A 21,869-nucleotide genomic window follows, 5' to 3' on the forward strand; every position below is an offset into this window, starting at 1 on the left:
ACTATAAAAAGATCAATAAAGTTGTCAGTCTCTCTATGAACTGTATTTATAATTAAAAGTTTTACTTTGGTAACTGAAGAACATTAATTCAAAGTTGTTATTTTTAAGGTTAAACCTTACAGGGATGGAACATAAAGTCCAAGTCTTATAAAAGCTACTAAATTATTGTAAAGTGTCAGGGATAATTAAGACATGCAGGTTAGCCGGATATGGTGGTGCACGCCTTTAGTCCCAGCACTCAAGGAGGCAGAGGCAGGTGGATCTCTGTGAGTTCAAGGACAGCCTGGTCTACAAAGTAAGTCCAGTACTGTCAAAACTACACAGAGAAACCCTGTCTCAAGCAAAACAAAACAAAAAATCCAAGTTATCAGTCATGTTATAAATGATCAAATTCTTTTTTCAAATTCTTTAATGTGTTCAAAACTATATTGTAGCCATACTAAGTGCTAAAGTAATTAACTACAGAAATAAGCTTTATCTTGTCTCCTGTATGTTTTCAAAGTTAAGCTTAAAACAAGTTACTAGAAACAAGCAAAGTTTGTCTAGATATACTTAATAGAAAATGGTCCTCAAACACTTCAGGGATCTGCAGAATGTGGCATGTAAAATGTTTAATAAAAAGCTTTCTGCGCAAGAGAGGCATGCCAGCTCCTGGCAGCACCCCTAATCTCCAAAGGTGATAGGCACAGAAGAACCTCCACCTGGAGCTTGCTTTAAATGTGACAAAGCTGGCCACTGAGTGAAGAAACTGCCTGTTACCTCAAGTGCTGCCCAGGACTCTGTCCAAACTGTGGACAAGCAAGACACTGGGGAGTTGATTGCCCATCTTTGCTTAGACAAGGTAGGCCAGTCATCCCCAGGAAAGTTCCTACTCCCCAGGAAAGTCTGTCAGATCTTCTGGACCTGCCAGCTGAAGACTGACACTGTGGGACCTCTGCCCCCAAAGACCATGGAGAAACCTAGGATGACTGTCCCTGTAGCCAGTAAGCCTCTGTTATTTTTAATAGATTCAGAAACTGTGTGATCTGTACTTCCTGTTTACTCAGATAAAATTCATCCACCTCAGGTCTCTGATAATGCGGATGACTAGTGTTGCTCTTCCTTTATTTGAAGGAACTTGCTTTACAATGACTGCTCTCAGTAATCTGTGTCTCCTGGTGAATAATTGAATAGAAAAAAGGTATAAGGTTTATGTGAGGTCTAAGGATACAAAGGCTTAAGTTGTAAGGATCTTAAAAAAAGACGTTTTAGGGTATTAATGTAAATGCAAGTTATAACTTAAGGTGGGTAAATATAAGTTATCAACACCGGAGGACGTGAAAGCTTAAGTGGTGATAAGAAAGTGATTTAAGGTATATAAAAAGAATAAAAAACATTTCAGATTCCTTTCCCACGCTATGCTACTGTTGTATTAAGACTTCAAAAACTCAGAGGTCTAACATTAATCAATGCAGTTCTGATAAGTTATTAGTTTAGTTCTGCTAAAGCACTACTACTATTGTCACAGTCACAAGCTCAAGATTTTAAATTTCCTTTGGTTGTCTTTTAAGCATAGACTTAAAGCTGCTTCTCACTGTGCTAAAAATGTCTGTTTAATCTATATACACCCTGTCTTCTGGATAGAGGGAAGAGGCCCTGTTTTCATGGTGTATTCACATTAAAAACTAAGAGCAAGTGAGCTTTTTCCCTTTCGCTCCATGGGAGGTTTCTGTCCTCCCTGAGTTCTCCTCAAAGGATGATCATGCTTTCAACCCAAAACCATTTCCCCAGATCCTATCACACAAAGGTGTGAGTCTGCTGCCTTTTCTACAATGTGCATCACAGTAATGATTACACATAGTTGCAATGCTAATGTGTCTAAAACTTACCTCTTTTTGTGAAATTTAAAAACTCCAGCAACCTTCAGGGAATTGCCTTGAATCCACCCTCTCTTGGGTCAAATGAACTCCAATCAAGTACTCTTGTCAATTAACAGCTGGTTTTCCCAGCTGCCTATTCCACTTATTTCTGAGAGTAGGATCTCTCTCCCTTTTCCTGGTTCTGGGTCTCCACTCCCTCAACTACCAGGACTATGGGCATAAAAGTTTCAATTGTACACCTAAGAGAAAGAATGTCCTCTAAGCTCTTTATCTTCTGCCCTAACACATACATCTGTTGCAGCAACCTGCCAGGTTCAGGTGCTCTCTCAAAATCTGTATCCAGGACAGCTTCAAAGTTTCTAGCCTTAGGTGGTCCATCCCCACAGATTGCTTCAGCCAGGCCTGCACTTTTCTAGCCTCAGATGGTCCCACAGAGCCTGGACAACCAATGAAACAGCCAGCTCTCCCAGGACTCAGCTAGCATCCCAGCTTTCTTGAGTCCCCAAAGATGCCATTACTCCTACACACCAAGAAGCTGTCTAAAGAGCAAAGCACACTCATTCCTGGATCATTATCACCCCTTCCTATTAATTTTTAATTAATTAATTAATTAGTTCTTCGATACAGGGTTGCTCTGTTCTGGATTTGCTTTGTAGATCAGGCTGGCCTGGAACTCACAGCGATCTGTCTGCCTCTGCCTCCCTGAGTGCTGGGATTACAGGTGTGCACCACCGTGCCCAGCTTCCTCCCCTTTTATAATAAACAAAAAGGAGGAATGCTGCAAATCAGGCACCCCACCAGCCTGCCTTTCAGCAACTCAGTGTCAGCAGCTTATGTTACTCCCTTCCACTACTGACAGGTGTAGGGCATTTCCAGTTGCTATGAACTACCTGTTTTCCTATGTGACACTCAAACCCTGTGAAGGGAAGGGTCCCTCTGGACATCACATCAGTCTCTCTTTTGTTCTCTGTCTCACTGTCTCATGTTATAATTCTACAGGTTTTGAATTCAAACTTCCTTTTTTTTTTTTTGTCTTCTTAGAAACAAGTATATAGGCTACACTGGTCTCATTTGTGATCCTGACTCTGCCTCCCTAATGCAAAAGTTAAATTTGATACTCTGAATTTATATCTGTGTGACACTGACTTGATTACAATAGGGATCCATTTATATAACAACTGACTTGCTCATTTAAGGTGAGTTACTAAAGCCAGAGGCATTATTCAAATGTATTCAATCATTCCTTTGGACTCTCTGCTGAGAATGACAGAGCAAAGATACAATTGATGAAGAACACTGAACTCTAGGAAAATGGAGGTTTTCCATTATTGGCAGCTCACTCACGAGGAAAGCAGTGTGCCTCACTCTTGCTCATACACTTACCTAGGGGCTGGAAGGAGCGGACAGGACTCGTGTCTCTGCTGCTCTCTCGACTAGCTTCCCGGCTACATCCTTGACTCACACTGGGTCTTGGAATACGACTGCTCCGGGCTGACGTAAAATAGCAAGAAGAAATAGAAGGCACAATTACGCTTTTCAGATTTTTAGATTTTTCTTTCTTTTTTTTTTTTTTTTTTAAAGAACTGATTGATAACAAGCTTGTTTTAGGACTGAAGGTGAATTACTCTTTTATTCTTTCCTCTTTTGAGACCGAGTCAGTGGAAGCATGGAGTCCCGGCTAGTCTCAAACCATGTAGCTTTCAATTTATATGCTTTTTTCACTCCTTATGAATAAAATCACAAAATACAAATACAGGAAAAATAATGTGCCAAAACAATCTGAGAGTACTGACTGAAGGGATAATAAAGAATCTAATAATATCTAGAAAACAAAAAGAAGCATATTAATGAGGGTGAAAGTTCCAGAAACCCTTGGTGTTACTAAGGCCCTAAATTTTCAAGTCTGTAGGCCGAAAGGCAGTCTCCAGGTGTTAACTGAATAAAGACTTTTTTGTTTTGTTTTGTTTTGTTTCTTGAGATAGGGTCTCTCTGTGTTGTTAGGCTTGGCTGTCCTGGACTCACTTTGTAGACCAGGCTGGCCTCAAACTCAGAGCAATCCTCCTAGCTCTGCCTCCCAAGTGCTGGGATTAAAGGCGTGAGACATCACGTTATGAAACTACAAAACCTGGTCCTAAATAGTTTCTCAGGAATTTGAGAATGTGTATGAGGCAAAGCAAATGAGTTGATTAAGAAAACTGAGATGGCTGGGCGGTGGTGGCGCACGCCTTTAATCCCAGCACTCGGGAGGCAGAGACAGGCAGATCGCTGTGAGTTCGAGGCCAGCCTGGTCTACAAAGCGAGTCTAGGACAGCCAAGGCTACACAGAGAAACCCTGTCCTGAAAAATCAAAAAGGAAAGGGGGAAAAAAGAAAGAAAAGAAAACTGAAATGATCCAAGGACGAGTCCATCCAACCCAGGGGAGGAGTGAAAGGAATCTCAGAGTGGCAGAGGAGACAGGACCAGGCCACAGCCCACGCAAGAATGAGGCTCCACCCAGGAGGAATGAGGCCGACTGAGAGGACAACGTCACTACGGATATGAGAAGAGAATATGGTTCTTTTATAAAACTTTCAAAAAAAGAAAAAAGTCAGCAGTTGCTGGGAGAATGCTTAGGGAAGGCTCAGTGCAGCAGCACAGCCGCCGGAGAGGGCTCTGAGCAGAGCTTGTCTCTGTGCAGCAGGAGCAGCCGCCTCCCACACTGCGGTCCTCAGTGCACTCTTGGAAGAGGTGGGGCCACGGCAGACTGTGTCTTCCTGGCAGCAAACTTCATTATTAACAAAATAAATACTCTGTATAACTCTTCATTTTTGTCTTTAAAAATAATTTGTATGTGACAGTCTTGCTATGCAGTCCAGGCTGACTTAAAGTTCACCATCCTTCTGCCTCTGCCCAAAAATTAGTCACTATGCCCAACACTCACAACCTAAAAAACAAAACAAAAATGTATGTGTGCGTGTGTGTCCGTGTGCGACTGCCTGCAGAGGCCAGAAGATGGCCCCAGAGCCTTGGAACTGGAGTTGCAGGTGGCTGTGAGCTGGCCCATACGGATGGCGGAACTAACTCAGGTCCTTTGCAGAAGCAGCAGGTGCTCTGACCCGCCAAGCCATGTTTCAACTTTAACGTCATAAAGCAGCAAAACTTGTTTGTGAGTGCAAATGTATAAAGCTGACTATTATAAAAATTAGGTTAGCAAGATGGCTTAGGTAACCCCTGCCAAGCTATGTCACTTAAGTTGATCCCTACAACTGCTCCAAGTGGAGGATGACTCCTGTAAATCGCTCCGTGACCCCCACATGTGCTTGTGTGTGTGTGCACTCACACACGCTGAATATTTAAAACCTGTAGAATTAAGCTGGCAGCTCTAAAACAGCAGAAAGGTATGAGAACTAAGACACCGGTTAGAGCTGATGAAATAACACAAGTGTTCTCAAAGGCTCCATCTGCACATACACCTGCCCACCAGAAGAGGGCAGCAGACCACACTGCAGATGGTTGTCAGCCGCCATGTGGTTCCTAGGAATTGAACTCTTAAAGCCTGAGCCATCATCTCTCTAGCCCTTACATGGCTTTTACAACAACGAAAAACTCACGGATAAACAAGTGGAGTAGTGTATGAATTTGTGTTCTGGGTATGACAAATGAAGCAGTGGCCTCCTTGAGACCAAAGGACACCATGATTGGTAAAGAAGGGAGAAAACGAGAGGAAGGGAAGGGAGAAAGCAGAGGTACATCGGTGACAGATTCTGGGCCCATCAAGATGATGTCCACCAAGTGACCTTTAAGCCTGTACAATCTGCAAATGTTTCAGGCAGGAGAGAGAACAAATCCACCTTTACTGTTCATGCTGACTTCAACTATAATTTCTATTAGTGGAAATGGACATGTTCTTGTCAATACACAGAAAGTACCAGTGGATTGCTGCTATTGAAGCAGTGCATCCATCCAAGTCCCCTCGGGGGCTAATGCGTACCTGGTGGACAGTGATGTGCACACACAGGACAGCCAGGCTGCTGTCTACAGGGTTCTTGCACTTGACAACGTTAGCCTTCTTTTCAAAGGTTTTACACTTTCAAGATTCAATTCATACCCTACACTTCAGCAAGCTGGTCTGTAATTCTCCTTGAGCATTCTAGGAAGGCAAAAGCAGCGCTGCAGCCTTACCTACTGAGAGCCTAGACGGGCTGGCCTCTCGGCTGCAGCCCTGGCTCCTCGGGATCTTGCTTCTCTTCTGTGCTGAAGCTGCACTGACCAGGACTCGCTGAGCACCAGAGCTCACAGTCGAGAGGGCTGTTGTGGTTAGAACTCTTCCTGGAGACCCAGATCGGCTGCCAGCTGAACAGCAAACACATAAAATATGCAAATGTTGATGCCAAAGAAACTTGCAATGAATGCTACAGGAGAACTGTGATATTATGGCAGGTTCTAAGACCAAAGAAACAGACTGAGAAGATTTATATACAAATATAACCTGTTGAGGGAAAATGCGCTGTACAGACCTGCACTGAAGAATAAGCTACCTCAAGCACATGCTTGATAATGGGAACACTACTGGGAATTTTAAAGCAAATAGTAAAAAGATCCCCAGAGCAATCCTGGTATGACTGTGTTTTGTATGCTTGAGATGCTCTGTAAAACAGCATTACTGAAAAGAAATGTAAACTCTTAGTCTATTACACTTAGTATTTGTGTCTGGAACATACTGTGACAACTTGCTTTTTCTTAAAATAGCTTGCCTCATGAAATATATGAACAGGCACAATCATTTGTTGCTATTCATATTTTTAAATTTTACAAGATTAAAAACTGTGCTGCGTTCAAATTGAGTCAGAGAAGGTTCTTTCTGCAGTGGGCAGTGATTTCTGTAGACTCCTAATTGGTCAAGAGCTCAGAACAAGTAAGTGGTGGGTGCTCAGCTCTCGATGGGACTTCTCTATTAAGGGCCCCTACATACAAGGCTCAGGAAACACTGCAGAAGGAGTTGCAGACAGAATGGAAGGGGGTTAGGTTTGGGGGACATGACACAACCACTGTGTTCATTAACTCATAGCTTTGGTTACCTGCACTTGACTGGTCCAGTTACTACTCCAGCATGGAAGAAGGAAGAAAGGGCTCGCGAGGCCCCTCCCATCAGCTGGTGGCTGCTGGGAAGGGAGAGTCAGTTCTCCCCTGTGGTGTAGCCCTAGGTCACACTGCCTTCCCACATCCTTGTACCTATTGGTAGCACTAATTGGACTTAGCAAGCTATTGTTTTTTCTTAAAGGACAAGAAAGGAGGAAAAGATAAAAAGGGACCGGGAGAAAAGGCAGGAGAGACTATTTAAGATACATTATATACAGTGTATGAAATTGTCGAAAAATAAATAAAAACATTAAATTTAAATTAAATGCTGACAAAATTGGGGCAGCTGAGGAAGAGAAATTTGTGTTTGCTAGTTGAAGGTGGGGACTCTTGGCTGGCTACATTCTAGAACACACAAATACCAAGGGCAGACTAAGGGGGAACTGTCACAGAAATCAGATGTGTGTTGCTCAAGGAGCTAGAGATTTGGCTATGGATTACAAAAGTTAAGAAATGCATTTTCATATTGGGCCTACTTGTATATCTTAGGTTGGTCTGGAATTTGAAGTGATCCTCCTGCCTCTACCTCCCAAGTGCTAGGTCTGTACTACCATATCCAGCAAGAAATCCATTTTTAAATCAAAAACACTTGGGCTACCTTTTCAAGGGGGATCACTTTGTCAATCAAAGTGCTTTATGTATATACTGAATAGCTCAAAGATGCAGCAACTGAATGGTAATCATATAGAAAACGTGCATTTATATAACTCTTAAGGGGAAATGTTTTCTCTGTTACCCACTTTTGCTCTACTGCTAAGAATCACTGCTCACACTGCACAGTCTATGTGACACACTCAACTATGTTTCATTTCTACCCAGTAGATTAAAGACTCAATGCCAATGAGAGTGAGCACTTGCTGTCCAAAATGGCATAGTGTGCTAGGCAGTGGGGGTGCACATGCCTTTAATCCCAGCTAGCTTTTGGGAGGCAGAGGCAGGTAGATCTTTGGTCTACAGAGCAAGTTTCAGGACAGGGCTACAGAGAAACTGTCTCAAAAAAACAAAACAACAAAAATCCCCAAACAAACAAACAAACACAAAAACTCAACCACCGCCCCATAAAAACCATCAAAACCCCCAAATGGCACTGTGTACAAGGCACTCGTTATGCAGCATGGCACTGTGTACCAGGCACTCGTTACCCAGCATGGCACTGTGTACAAGGCGCTCGTTACCCAGAATGGCACTGTGTATAAGGATTTTAGAGGACTGCCTCATCTTCCTTATGGAGGACACTAGTTCTAGTTCTAGCCAGCTGTCTTAAAGTAACTTTAACAAGCTCTTGGAAACTTTCAAAAGCAATAGGTTTAAAAGCTCCTGATTTTGCCACTCTATGCATGTTAACAATCATGAATAAGCTGGGAATGGTGGCACACACCTATAGTGCTAGCACTATGGAGGCAGAGGCAGGTGGATTTCTGTGAGTTCGAGCCAGCCTGGTCTATAAAGTGAGTCCAGGACAGCCAAGGCTACACAGAAAAACCAAACCAAAACTAAAAACCAAGCCAAACCAAACCAAAGGGGGGTGGGGGTGGGGGAGAGAGACATGGACAAGCTGGATGTGATCTGCTGTGATACTTATTATTAAGTTTTCTGGGCATGGTTTGCTTAGTCCAATTCATATTCTTGGTTAGTCTTTTAAATGTTATCAAAACACATAATAAAATACATTACACTGGGGAGACTGATATTATGAAATGAAGAAGCATTGCTGCCTGTGAAATTAACAATTTACTGATTGAGTAGAAGACTTCTAAATTATAGGGAAATTACTCTACTTTAAAATGAACATTCATTCAAAAGTTTCAAGATGTTGCAGGTGAAGATTCTTCAAATCTGGTTTCTTTCTCCTCCTTATCTGAAGGACTTTTGAGGCATCTGTTTTCTCCATGCAATATCTAAACTAAACATACACACGAAAACACCCAAACACCCAACATGCCACAAACTCACAATGCAAGATAGGCCAATGGAAGTTATGAGAAACTCTTAACGATATAAACACTATAACGAACTGAGCACATACAGTATGCATTCTGTTAATATCAGTAATGAATTTGTGTGGGTGGAGGCACTGGTAAGAAAAACTAGAGAATTTGTAGGTCTATTCAGCAGACAGAAGCATATTGACTACACTTTCTACTTGGCATCTACTGACTTGATTAAATGTATGCAAGTTCACTCTCTAGATATTTAAACTCAGCCATGCCCTTGCCTTAAGGAGTGAGTGGGCAGTGCTTGTTTTATGTAAACACTGTTTCTTCTTCTCCATTATCCTCTGACCCCAAAGGCTGGGATAACTCACTGGAATCACTTATACTTAATATAAAATACTGAGGCTCTTTCTCTGGTGGACATATTCACCCCATAGAGTAACATGGAAGGGAAATGTTCCAGAAGCAAAGCTTGCAGTTGGACAACTATTTTCTGTTGTGTTGTCGCATTTCAAAATATTACCATAGGTCCCTCTCTTCTTAAAACATTTATATCTGTAGAGTCAACTTGGATAATTTAAAAGTTTTTGGAGCTTTCACAACATTAGAAAGACAGGCCAGTTTTTGTTCCAGCACAATCACAGAATGGTTGAATATTACCTAGCAAGAATTTCTGCTGAATAGAACTTATTCTTGTTAATGAAAATAGGTGACCAAACAATGGGTGCACACATAAAGTCTGTAGATTCTTACCACCAATGGTATTAGCAGATTGTGATCCTGAACAAGTGTAAAGGCAGAATTAGGGTAAGGGTTATAATCCACAAAGAGGGGAGGAGCAGTTTTAAAATGGATGGCAGATGAAAATAATAAAGCTTTAGTCAGTTCTCAGGAAAAAAACAAACCTAACGCAAAAAAAAAAAAAAAAGCCAAAACAAAGAAAAAACAAACTTTAAAAGCTTCCATAGCACAAATGTCTGTCACAAAAGCAGTGCACTTAACAGTTCTTACAGCTGACACTCATGTACAAAGCAGATGAAATGAAACTGCAAAAGTCAATGCACATTCTTCAGCTTATCCATTATGGGAAATCCCACATCTAAGTCGTTAAATGTTTACAATTTTATTTTAAACATTTAATTTAAAATTAGATATAGGAACAAATATCACATCTTATAGCTGAAGAAAAAAAGGAGATGAAAAAGCTGCAAATTTCATCTTTCTTAAGAATTACAGAAAAGCAAGAGGTGGGGAAGGGAGAAAGCTTCCGACGGGCTGTCCAATCATCTGTGCACACCAGTCACTACCAACAGTGAGGACACAGCTCTCCCTTAGTCTACAAGTCTCCCCATTAGGTTGGACTCATCTATTCTAGTAAGCCTGAGCACACCTGCTTTGATCCAAGAGATTCTTTTTTTCTAGATGATAATACAAAACCATGGAAGGACCATGCAGCCCTAGTGAGTCGCCACAACAAAGTGAAGATGGAGGTCACAGGAACACTCCTGTGTAAATCTATTGTGAAGAAACTTGCATACAAATCACTCATCTTTATAATAAACATCGGAAGTGAACACATACTCATTCAAATAAATAAGCAAGCAAACAAACAAAATCTTTCTAATATGATTTAAGACCAGTGTTATTCTATAGCGGGAAAGTCTCTGGATCTTAAAGTCCTAAGAGGTTGAATAAACCAAATGTAAAATAATCCTACTTTTCACTAAAGTGACCTGAAGTAGCAATAGTTGAAAAAGAGGGTCACAACAAGGCCAAGAAGTCAGAAAAACAACAATTGTCTCACCATTAAGTTCTATCATTAAATCCTAGCATAAACAATTTATGGTTATATTTATTTTTCTTTATGTTTTAAACATTCTATCTTCAATGCTTATTTCTGTTCCATGAGGGCAGGAAGAATATCAATGTATGGAAATATCTAACATAAAATCCAGTTCTCATTTTACTATGAATAATGACAAGGATAATCATATCAGGTAGGTCATGGCACCTACTCTGGGGCAGACACTATTTTAGCTTCATTAAATATGCTGTGTCATTTGACGCTCATGACAATCCCATGAGGTTGAGGCCATTATCCTCTTCCTTTTACGGCTGGGTAAAGAGAAATACAGAAACTTTAAAAGGGCCAGAACTCCAACTTGGGCAATGTAGCTCCCAAGCCTGCAGACTTTACCACAGCACAGCGCTCTCACTCATATGGACTCGCTGGCCTGTGGTCCTACCCGAGACCCAGTCTCTTACCCAGCTCCCAGGCCGTACTGATGTTGGTCTGGGCAGCACACAAGAAGAAGAGAGGCTACATTGCTAATTAATGTCCTCTAAGAGTCACTCCAGACGCACAGACTCACAGGAGAATGTGGTATTAGCATCACCTTGAGTCTGTCAGAGAAAAGCCTGGGCCTTGCAGGACAGTATGCCATTCTGGCTGTTTGTAAGCAGTCTTCATCCTGAAAACAAATTCTACCAAATGTTTCTGCTTATTTTAGGACTCCTGCAGAAACTTTCCTTTGAAGCCATTCTTTCCCAAGATGATTAGGTTATGCAGAAGAACCTACTTGTCACTTCTTTAAAACAAAACAAAACAAAAAATAATAAACAAACAAACAAAAAAGCCCATTTAGTTTTAGAGTGCCCAGGACAATCTCTCAGTCTAGAGGGAACGGGAAGAAATCATTTTCAGTTAAAAATGCCATTATCCAGGCCACTTGTTTGGACATACAGAAACAGACTGCTCATCTTACTAAGACTGTGCTTTTTAATTATTCTCATAAGCAACTCAGTGACTAATGATATAGTAAGAACATAAATCTCAAATTCCACATGAAATTCATCAGATCTGGCTATTTAAGCCCACTTCTCCTTCACTATAAGTCAGTATATACTAGTTCCAAAACACTAGCCAAAATTTAAGATGACCTAACACATTTTGGGGGGAGTAATAAGAAACTACTTTTCTATCTTTGCATAGCATCTGCATAGATTTTGGTGTTAAAACTGAGAAATTATTTTGAATCTAAAAGGCATAATTTTACACGCCTGCAAGTTTCTGAGAGAATGTGAACCCTGACTTTAAAGATTCATATTTAAAGTATTTCCATGCAAACATCTGTACAGATGAGGAGTTCTTTCTAAGTGGTAGAGATTAATGATGTGGCCCTAGTAACACAAACACAAGACAACACCCACTCAAAAAAAAAAATCCCAAACATGCACAACAACTGACCCAAAACATTGAAAAAAATACCTTCATTTTTGTCAGGTGATGATGAACCTAAAGTACAGAACAAGAACTCAGTATGCAGCTTGTTGCTTTTAAAATCAGCTTTGAATTTACCCACTGCTCATCTCCTAACACAGCGATATAAAGAACATTCATCCTAGCAGACTGACAGACACAGAGGACTCATGAGCAGTACATACGCTGGGACTGAGACACCATTTTTGTCCGGCTTCTTCCTCTAGAATCAGTCTTGGCATTTCCTACAGCAGCAAGTGGTGCAGAAAGTTTGGCTCTCACCCGTCCTGAGGAATAAATATTTACAGAATTAAAACATTTCCTATAACAGTATTTAGTACTAAGAAGGGGACTTCCACTAATTTCAAGTATTTTTACATTCTGAAATAAGGAAGCCATTATTTATATATTTCTCTTAAAAAATTAAAAGTACATAGTTTAGGCTTTGCTTTCTGGGATGACATTTCCTATAGGCTTATCTGAAATCCATTGGCTTAGGAGATTCTCCTGCCTTAGCCTACAAGTATTTGGGACCACAGCCTGTATACCATCAAGCCCAGGCATAAATTGCTTTATACATGTTCTATGTAAGAATAAAATTGTAGCTGGGCAGTGGTGGCACACACCTTAAATCCCAGCACTCTGAGTTCAAAGCCAACCTGGTCTACAGAGTGAATTCCAGGATAGATAGGTCTATACAGAGAAACCCTATCTCAAAATACAAAAAAGGAGTAAAATCACCAGCACACACCATTGATCCTAGCACTTAGGAGGCAGATGCAGGAGATCTCTTTGAGTTTGTGGCCAGTCTGGTCTATGCGAGACCCTCAAAAGACAAAAAATAAAACAAAACCAAAAAGAAAAAAAAATTCTGTTTCTAGTTACTTAAGTCTGTTCTCAGATATACCCTACAGCTTTAAAAGATGAACAAAACAACCCTGCTTACTGAGTGTACTTCTAAAGAGGTCTGCATAAGAAATGTCAGCAGCCAAGTCATCCTTTCAGATCAGATGGCCGCAGGTGCACACAGATGTGCTCACTCCTTTCTCCCGACCAACATTTTACTGGGAGGAATTAAGGAAGCAGACAGAGTATCTATCACAAGGGAATTGGCACTTAATTTTCTTTTCTTCCTAGATGCATTCCTTTCACCTCTACCTCCACTTCACCCTACTCTATAAAACCAGACTACAAATATCTTCACTGTATTTCTAGAGTTTTTTTTTGGGGGGGTGGGGTGGAATCTTTGGTCCTGCTGGAACTCATGCTGTAGACCAGACAGGCCTCAAACTCACTGAGGCCTTCCTGATTAAAGACATTTGACACCCAACTTGGCTCTTTCTAGAGCTCCTGAAAAATATGTTTATCGAAGTGTCTGTGTAAGCTGCCAGCAGTGAAAAACGAGTGACAGGAAAATCTCCACTGCTAGGCACTCTGGTGCTCTCCAGTAACAGTCTCAAACAGATCCACATGATGTTGAACGTAGAAAGAAGAAGGGGGAAAAACCATCAGCATTTAGAATCTTCTTACACTAAGAGGTATCATTTTAGGGACTCTCAAAATTCTGACTAGACCAATATTGATTAGAAAAGAACATACTAATGAGCAGGGCTAGATTTAAAAATAAAGGACTGAGTGAGATCAGAAAAGAGTGGTAGGAGCTAGGAGAGAAGCAGAGGCAAACCCGAGACAGGATCACCTCACCGCCTCAATGTTATCAACTGCAAGGCCGCAGGAGCCCACACTGCAGGCCTGTGAGGCTTTAGGACTCTGCTCTGGGCAGGACATAATGTCCTCATAAGCGACAAGCAGTGCAGAGACACTGAGTGGTTATATCTGAATCTGTCTACAAGCAGCGCATGGTGGCACATGCCTGTAATCCTAGCACTCGGCCAGCCTGGTCTACAAAGTGAGTCCAGGACAGCCCAGGCTACACTGAGAAACCCTGTCTTGAAAAACCAAAAAGGATAAAAAAGAATTCATCCACAATCTAGCCACATACTAATGCTATAAGTTAAAAAGTGCTGATGCAAGCTGCCATTCATTTTCATTATCACAATTTCCACGTTTAGATTACTCCAATTTAAACTTAAAACAGAAAATGGTCTTAAGCACACTACAGTTAATATAGAACCAAATGAGATTATGTGTATTTGGTTTTATCCTCAAGAAAATGATGTTCACATAAAACTTAGGAAAAAACATGGTATTTAAATAAAATCAAGAGCTTTAATGAGATAGACTTCAGGAAGGATAAATATAAAAATGGAGAAGAAATAAATATTTTTAAAATGTGAAATGACTCAGGAAAGCATACGTAGCAAGTAGTTATGTTCTCAAACTGAATTTGAATCAGAGATCAAACTCCTTAATCATCAATTCAAAGTAGATGAATAAGTATTTAATGTCCAATGATAAAGCAGTGCTCCCAAGAAGCGGAAATGACTTGACATTAACATATTAAAAGCAAAAATAAAAGAAAGGCATTTCTGTTGTCATTACTTAGAATGAAATTATATACTTGATATTACTAAACATGTTAAGTAATTATGTTTTTCTGGCATGAGATGATCTAAAATATAAAGCAAAACTGCATAATGAAGAATTAGAAAAAAAATTCACATACAATGAACACATCCAACTATTGAATGCAGAAGCTACCACAGCTGGCAAATGACAAAGGTCTGCAGAAAAATTAGCCTGTTTTAGTTTCAATACGTACTACCAATGAAAATAGTGAGGTAGAGGTATTTGTGTTACTAACAAAATATTTACTTCTTACCATCTTCAGATGCTGTTCCTAAATAAGAGAAATAAAACAATATTTCAACAAATTCTGAAAATGCTACCTTATAATCCCCTCCCCCAAGATTCATCTGAAAGAGTAGAAATAGAGCATAACTTCAGTCATACAGGCTGTGGTCTCGAAAACACTTTCATTCTCAAATGAGAAAAAAATAACCTGAGAGAATTCAATTCACAGCTCACATTAACAAAGTTAAAGTCAGGAAACTAAAAATAGCAAAATTCTTAAATTTTAAAAGGGTGGAAGAAATCCCAGAAATTAATTACTTAAGAACAACTTAACTCTCTGATTACTTTTCCTTGCAAATAAAGCTTTATATAGACTTTTCTAAAGTAGAAATATTTTCTGTTCACTTTCAAAAGGTAGCCCATAAGGGAACCAGAAAAAAACAAAAAACAAAACAACTATACAAATAGAAGTAAAGTATAGAAATCAAATCCATGGCCTAGGCCTCATTTGCCTAATATTTTCATGAAATCACATACAAATTCAAAGACATAACAGGAGCCCTCAGATATTTGCTCAAGCGTCTTGTTTGTTACCCACAATGTGTGTGAAATCCACTGAAAATGACCAAGTGTAAACACAGAACTCTCTGCCACTACAGGGCAGTGACACATATGACACATAGATGAAGGGTTGAGCATAATGAGTGACACATCACGTATCACAGGGCTCCTAAAAAAGGATGGTAATTCTGACCCAAACAAAAGCAAACCACTTTGGTTGATAAGTGATAAAATTTCCAAGTATCCCAGCAACATTAAGGTTTGAGGATATCTTAAGAGTTGAGAGAGACATAGAGAGAGAGACACAGAGAGAGAGACAGAGAGAGAGAGAGAGAGACAGAGAGAGACAGAGACAGAACCCCCCATGGCTGTCATTTTATTAAAAATCTTAATTATGAAATGCTTTATAAAGGAGATACTAAAAATAACACTCCTGTTCCCAATCTGAGATTAAATAAAGCTTCCATTTCATTAAAACAGAAAAAGGCAATTGGGTTAATTTGTAGAGTTTATGTAATAATTAAAGATCAAGCTTCCAGTGAAGAGGAAGCTGCAATGATTTTCTGTCTAGTGTTACAGAAAACGCTATACAGAGTTGTTATTAAATCAAGGCAACTACACACAAACTGCAATAATTTGAATATTAGAATTTTAAAGGCAAAGCTTAAATGTCAGCTTTAATTAAATGTTAGTTTAAAAGCTCAGCATCTTTAACTTGCATTCCATTTTAAATAAACATGTGAACTGTGAGATATCCGTGTCCCTCTCCATCAGTCAGTAATGTGTTAAAGCAAAGACTTAGAGCCTCCTTTCCTCCTTCTGCATCCAGTATTGTAAAAGGAAATAATAAGCTTAAAATGAGGCCTATTTTTCAGGGTTCATGTGAAGTATTTTAGCAACTGACTTAAATTGAAAAAAGAAAAAAAAAGTACAAGGAGCCCAAAATGGATAATAGTAACTCAAAATTTAACCAGTGAGTCATGTAGCCATTTTCACATTAAAATTCTTGATTAGTAAGTGCTACATTTTCAGAAAACTGTGAAAGAATGAACAAGACCCAACAGAAATGTGGAGAAGAATTATAAAAGTCTTACCATCCATCTTGTCAGAAGTATCCTCTTTGATGAAAGAGCAAGCAAAGAACAGAGGAAAACTTAGTATATTGGAAAAAAGATTTTGTAATCCTCATTTTTAAAAAAAAGACAACAATTTACCGTGCAGGCTCAGTTTGCTCACAAATCCCATCTTCTCTTTGACCTTTCAGCTGCTGTAATCACTCATCTGGGTAAATAAGAACCCTCTGTCTCTATCCCAGGAGTTCATAGAGAAAAATCACATGGCTATGTGGTCAGGTAGCACTACTGAAGACCAGGCCTTTACTATCTGGCACAAAAGAGTTAACATAGTAGGACTGACAATGCTCTTGTCTTGGAGGCCCATGTGTCACAATCCTCCTGTCCCAGCACCCTGAGTGCTGGAGTCATGGTATATGCCACCATGCTTGGCTGTTGCTGCCTTTCGGAAAGTCCTGTATGTGATGCTGGCCTCCACTGACTCAGCTGTGAAGCCCCCACAGTAACAAGGCTTAGTCACAGAAGAGGCACTGGACTGCCACAGCTATCTGCCTGAACCATTCTGCAAACAATATCATTTGCGGTGAGCACCTACTTTCTTCTGGATGTCTGTAATTGTGGCTTGCTGAGAAAGCAAAGAGCCAATATGACCAGCGCCTCTCCCTACTCCACCCTGGACTAGAAGTCTTAAATGAGCTCCCCTGGCAGAAACACTGGTTGACATGTTGCAGTATTTCATGCCAGAGGAAGGAGTCTTCCCAAGTCCAGCTCCTACAGTGAGAACTACAAAGCATACATTAGACCTCCAAGGTTTTCGTCCAATTGGTTCTGCCGAGGAGCCTTCCACTCTAATAAACTTCAGCCACAAGCCACAAATGTGTGGTAGTTATGCCAAGTCTAAAAACGTCCCTCCTCTTGTACTCAAGGCTGTTCAAAACCTTAAGTCATTTCTTAGACTGAAAATTCTCAGGCAGAAAAATACAGTCTTCCAATGGCACTCCTCTTAACACCCCCTGCTGCTGCAAACACTATGTCTCACTCTTACCATCCCCGCCATTTCTTTCTACTCTGACTCAGGAAAACCCTGGCCCTTCACAGCAAGGCTGCCTCCTGCTCTGCTCACTACAGGGCACTCCTCAGTCTTCTAGAGAAGCTGCACCAGGAGGTTCTCTTTTCATCCTTGCACTTCTTCCTAAACTGGCTAACCACTTTAGTGTACAAACAAATGTTAAAAAAAAAAAAAAAAAAAGGAAGAGGGGGAGGAGGAAAGTGCCAGAACCAGGGGAGCTACAGAGCTTTCACTTTTTCTTGACAATCAAGTATGGGAATAAGTTACAGATTCCAGTGTCAACTTCCTCCACAACCAGCCAAAATCTTATTTTTGTCCAAAAGACCTTACATAAATTATTTGTTTTCTTTTCTATTAAGGCAGTTTCATAAACCTGCCTATTGAGGTATTAGATAAGCATTTTATCATGAGGTATACCTCCAATATATAAAACACACACACACACACACACACACACACACACACACACACACACACACACACACACACACACACACCCTGGCCATTTTGTATGACACCAAGCTTCCTCTACAAAAGTTAACAGGTAAGTTTCAAAACACTCATGCCACTTTCCTGCCAAATAATTCAGAGCTTTAATAAAAGACAAAAGCAAACTAACCAGTGGCAATTGTGCTGAAGACTGTATAGAATTTAGTGTCCCTTTCTTTCTACAGCCATTTTATCCCAAGTGTTTCCTAAAATGTTGAGTTTGAGGCCTCATAGCAACTTGCACTGCAAATGCACGGAAGCTAGCACACCATCTCTAGCCTCTCGTTTCTCAGCATCACGCCAATAAACTGAAACCTTCTGGGCAGAGGTTACCAACCCTCAGTACTTTGAGAGACCTGGTAATAATTTCACTCCTTCTTAAGCCTCTGATGGGGCTGAAGACTAGATAGTTTGAGTTTTATAGTTAGGTTTAAGTTGTTTAGGACTGAGGAAAATGTTTTAAGGCCTAGAAAGATTTTTTTTTAAAGTTGATAAATACAAGATATGGCAGAGAATGATTTAGGTTACAAAACTTTACACTCACCTAGATAGGATATATAGTATTTTGTTCAAGGTTGCCAAAAACAAATGAGCTAAATATTTTGAATGGAACTTTTACATATGGCTTTCCTGATTGTTTCATAACTGTTTTTACTATATACAGTTTATTATAAATTAATAAAGTCCATATGCCAAATCTTACATATGGTTTTCCTGATACTTTCATACTGTTTTTACTGTATGTAGTTTATTCTAAATAAATAAAGTTCATATGCCAAAAAAAACAAAAAAAACAAAAAAACAACCCACTAAATGCAGGAAGTGGTTGCTAGAAAAAAATGATACACTCATTCTGAATTCTGTATGTTCACACATGATAAACAAGGCTCAGTGTAGAAAACAGCAGAGCCCACCAATCATACATTATAGGATTGAATGGGACTGCATGGAGACAGAGGTGGGCTGTGTGCTGCCATGCCCAGCTTAGGTAGGTGCTCAAATATGAACTCAGGATATAGTTACAGCAATAAGCTCTCCTTCCATCAGATGAGTCCCAATGACTAAACTGAGTCATCAGGCTTGGCAGCAGCTGCCTTTACTTACTGAGCTGTCTCGATGGCCTTGGGTCCAAACATTTTAAAAACTCTTCATGCATTGAAACTGCCATCAGAAAACAGTGTCCCATCACGAACTGACTTCAGCACTGCTTGTAAGGTCCGGTTTATCACACTCTCAACAACTAAGCTCTCCTTTATATTTATAGGAATTTAAACTTCCATTTGTTTGGCCACAGTTAAAATCCAACATTTGTTCTGGTGTTTACAGGCAACTGTGATATGTAATTTATTTTTATGATCTATGTATACTTTTTTTCTTTATAAAAATAAGCACATCTGTCATAGACTTGGAAAACATAGCTATCTTAGCTTGGTGGAATATGGCAAAAATTGTCTCACAGCTAGTTAAGTTTATATTTTCACATATTAGATTTAAGACTTTTCACCATAGTTTATTTAGATTTAGAATTTTTTTTTTCCTGTGATGTGAGATTAAATGAATTCTTATCTGTTAGGTTTTCAACAAGTTGTCTTACAGTTTTGTTCAAGTCTCTGGTCATCTGGGATGTATTCTACCACAGGGTGTAGCAGGTTATAACTTAAATTTACAAAAGTTGTGAAAACATGCTTCAACGCCATGCACCCATCTACCCTGATTTCATCCTTCTGAAACAGTGCCACTCACCAAACTCATGCCCTGTTCTGTCGTCAGTAGTATTCTACTACCACAACAAAGAGAGAGAAAGAACAGAAGAGTGTAACAGAGACTCACCATGAATAACCAGCCTTCACCTTCTAAATTGGTGGACAGGCAAACATACAGGAAAAAAACCAAAAACCAAAAACCAAACCAAAACAAAACAAAAAACAACAAGAAAACAACCAAACCAAACCAAACAAACAAAAACTCTGAACAGCATTAGGAATGTATGCCTAGGCTTTGATTATACACAGAAGACCTCTTCAGTTCTCCCGTATCTCCAAAGGTAAAGGAAGAGAAATAAATAATATCAAGAAAACAGAGAAGCTGATTACAAAGCCAGCGCATTCCCTTGGTAAAAAGTGGGTAGGTATGTCAGCACAGTTATGAAAACGTATAGGCAATCAAGGAGTCAAGAACAATATGTCTAATCAAGACAGTGAAGAAAAGCAGGAATAAAGTGGTGCACAGGTACATGGGTCATCCCTAACAGGCAAGAATAAACTAGAAGTGAGTATGACATTTTGTTTTTCTTCACTGAGACCAGGGCAAGAATGTAATTAGCTATCTTACCAAGCGATGCATAGGAACCTGGATTCAGGGCACCTGCGCCTAAACGCCCACTTCGCACAGCCTGTCCAGCAGCATGATGCGCCTTGGCACCAGCTGCAGCATTCACATCAATGTCACTTCGAGAACGCTGCAGGCTTCCTGGGAGGGAGCTGGCTTTGCCGCCTCCCACAGACACTACAGAAAACAAATTATCCTATGTTATTTAAACTGCTGCAAACAAAATGAAGACACGTGAACTTGAAACTGTCATGAGCAAATCATCTATGGCAACATAGAATTCACAAGACAGCAGTGGCCAAATGCGCAGCATTATAATGCCATTTTAAAGTCAGAATGCCTCAGTTTCAGTTGTGACACAAAGAAGCCTTCTTCAGCAATTCTGAGTAGTTCTTTGCTGAATTTTTCTCTCAAGAAAAAACAGGTCTGTTTGGTAACAAAAGAGATGATGTTTAAGGCTGTTTTGTGAAAATGAGCAGTAAAATATAGGACAGCATTATTATTCCATTAGTCTATTAGAAATGGAAGAACAGCTAGTCTAGGACCAGGGATACGGAAAAATCAACAGAGCTCTGTTGTTCTTAGGAAGTCTGAGCCAAGTTAGTAACTTCTGAAATTTAGTTTCAGTTTAAAATCGTTTTAGTGCACAACAGTAACAGCTGTGAAAGCAACAGAGTGGGTCCTACACAGCATTTAAAAGAAATGACACAAAAGAGAAACCATGGCTCACAACGTCTCAGTAAGCACTGCTGCCCAACGCTTCAGCTTTTACACGTGCACACAGAGCTGCGGTGTGGGCCCAGGTTACGAAACTATTTTCTTATTGTGGGTCACATCAAAGCACTTTAATGGTCACTGCTCAGAGACAAAATAGGCTGCAACTCTTGCTCAAAGAAGCAATTACCTCTTCCGGCCACAGTCGAAGGGTTTGCTGTTGACCATTTAGAAGAAAAAGGACGACTGGAAGGCAAGGAGAAATACTTTAGTAACAAGCCTTAATTAATTGATCATTCTGATAAGAGTGAAACAGCAGCTGTCAAGAAAGTTGAGGAAGTTTCCTTTAAAAATGGTTGTTTTCAAGAATTATCTATAAACAACAAATTAACTGGCAATAAACAAATAGAGACCAGGTTGTTTTATTCACTCTGCTCTTTAGCACACGGAGAACTCAATATTAGTACTACCAATCTCACACATCCTGAAGTATTTCACTTAGAAGAGAGACAGCTGTGGGTGTTACTAGCATACATGCAGGTTGGCACACCAGATCCTGTCTTGTGTGAATCCTCTCATGTCATGACCTGGAAATTCACTACTTGCTGCATCAATTAGTTTATGGAATCAAGAAATGCATACAAGATAAGTGATCCTCAACACGGACATAATGAAACCAACTGTAAATCAGTAAACTCTTAATACGAAACC

General features: G+C 40.0%; 1 protein-coding gene across 31 annotated transcripts in view; it reads right to left on the bottom strand.

Moving 5' to 3' along the window:
- CLASP2 (cytoplasmic linker associated protein 2) overlaps positions 1-21,869 on the bottom strand; it is a 178,860-nt gene that overhangs the window by 56,605 nt on the left and 100,386 nt on the right. For 9 of the 31 annotated variants that reach the window (XM_084754491.1, XM_084754494.1, XM_084754521.1 and 6 more), the window contains 8 exons: positions 21,349-21,404; positions 20,448-20,621; positions 16,580-16,603; positions 14,953-14,970; positions 12,356-12,457; positions 12,180-12,206; positions 6,021-6,191; positions 3,243-3,350 (listed from right to left, as the gene is read on the bottom strand). In XM_084754491.1, coding sequence (XP_084610617.1) covers positions 3,243-3,350; positions 6,021-6,191; positions 12,180-12,206; positions 12,356-12,457; positions 14,953-14,970; positions 16,580-16,603; positions 20,448-20,621; positions 21,349-21,404 — 680 coding nt within the window. Of the gene's footprint in view, positions 1-3,242; positions 3,351-6,020; positions 6,192-9,664; positions 9,692-12,179; positions 12,207-12,355; positions 12,458-14,952; positions 14,971-16,579; positions 16,604-20,447; positions 20,622-21,348; positions 21,405-21,869 lie in introns of all 31 variants that reach the window. The other 22 variants (XM_084754511.1, XM_084754517.1, XM_084754496.1 and 19 more) reach the window with 8 other exon arrangements.

This window comes from Acomys minous, assembly GCF_964271855.1.
Source record: "Acomys minous genome assembly, chromosome: 13".
Lineage (NCBI taxonomy): Eukaryota > Metazoa > Chordata > Mammalia > Rodentia > Muridae > Acomys > Acomys minous.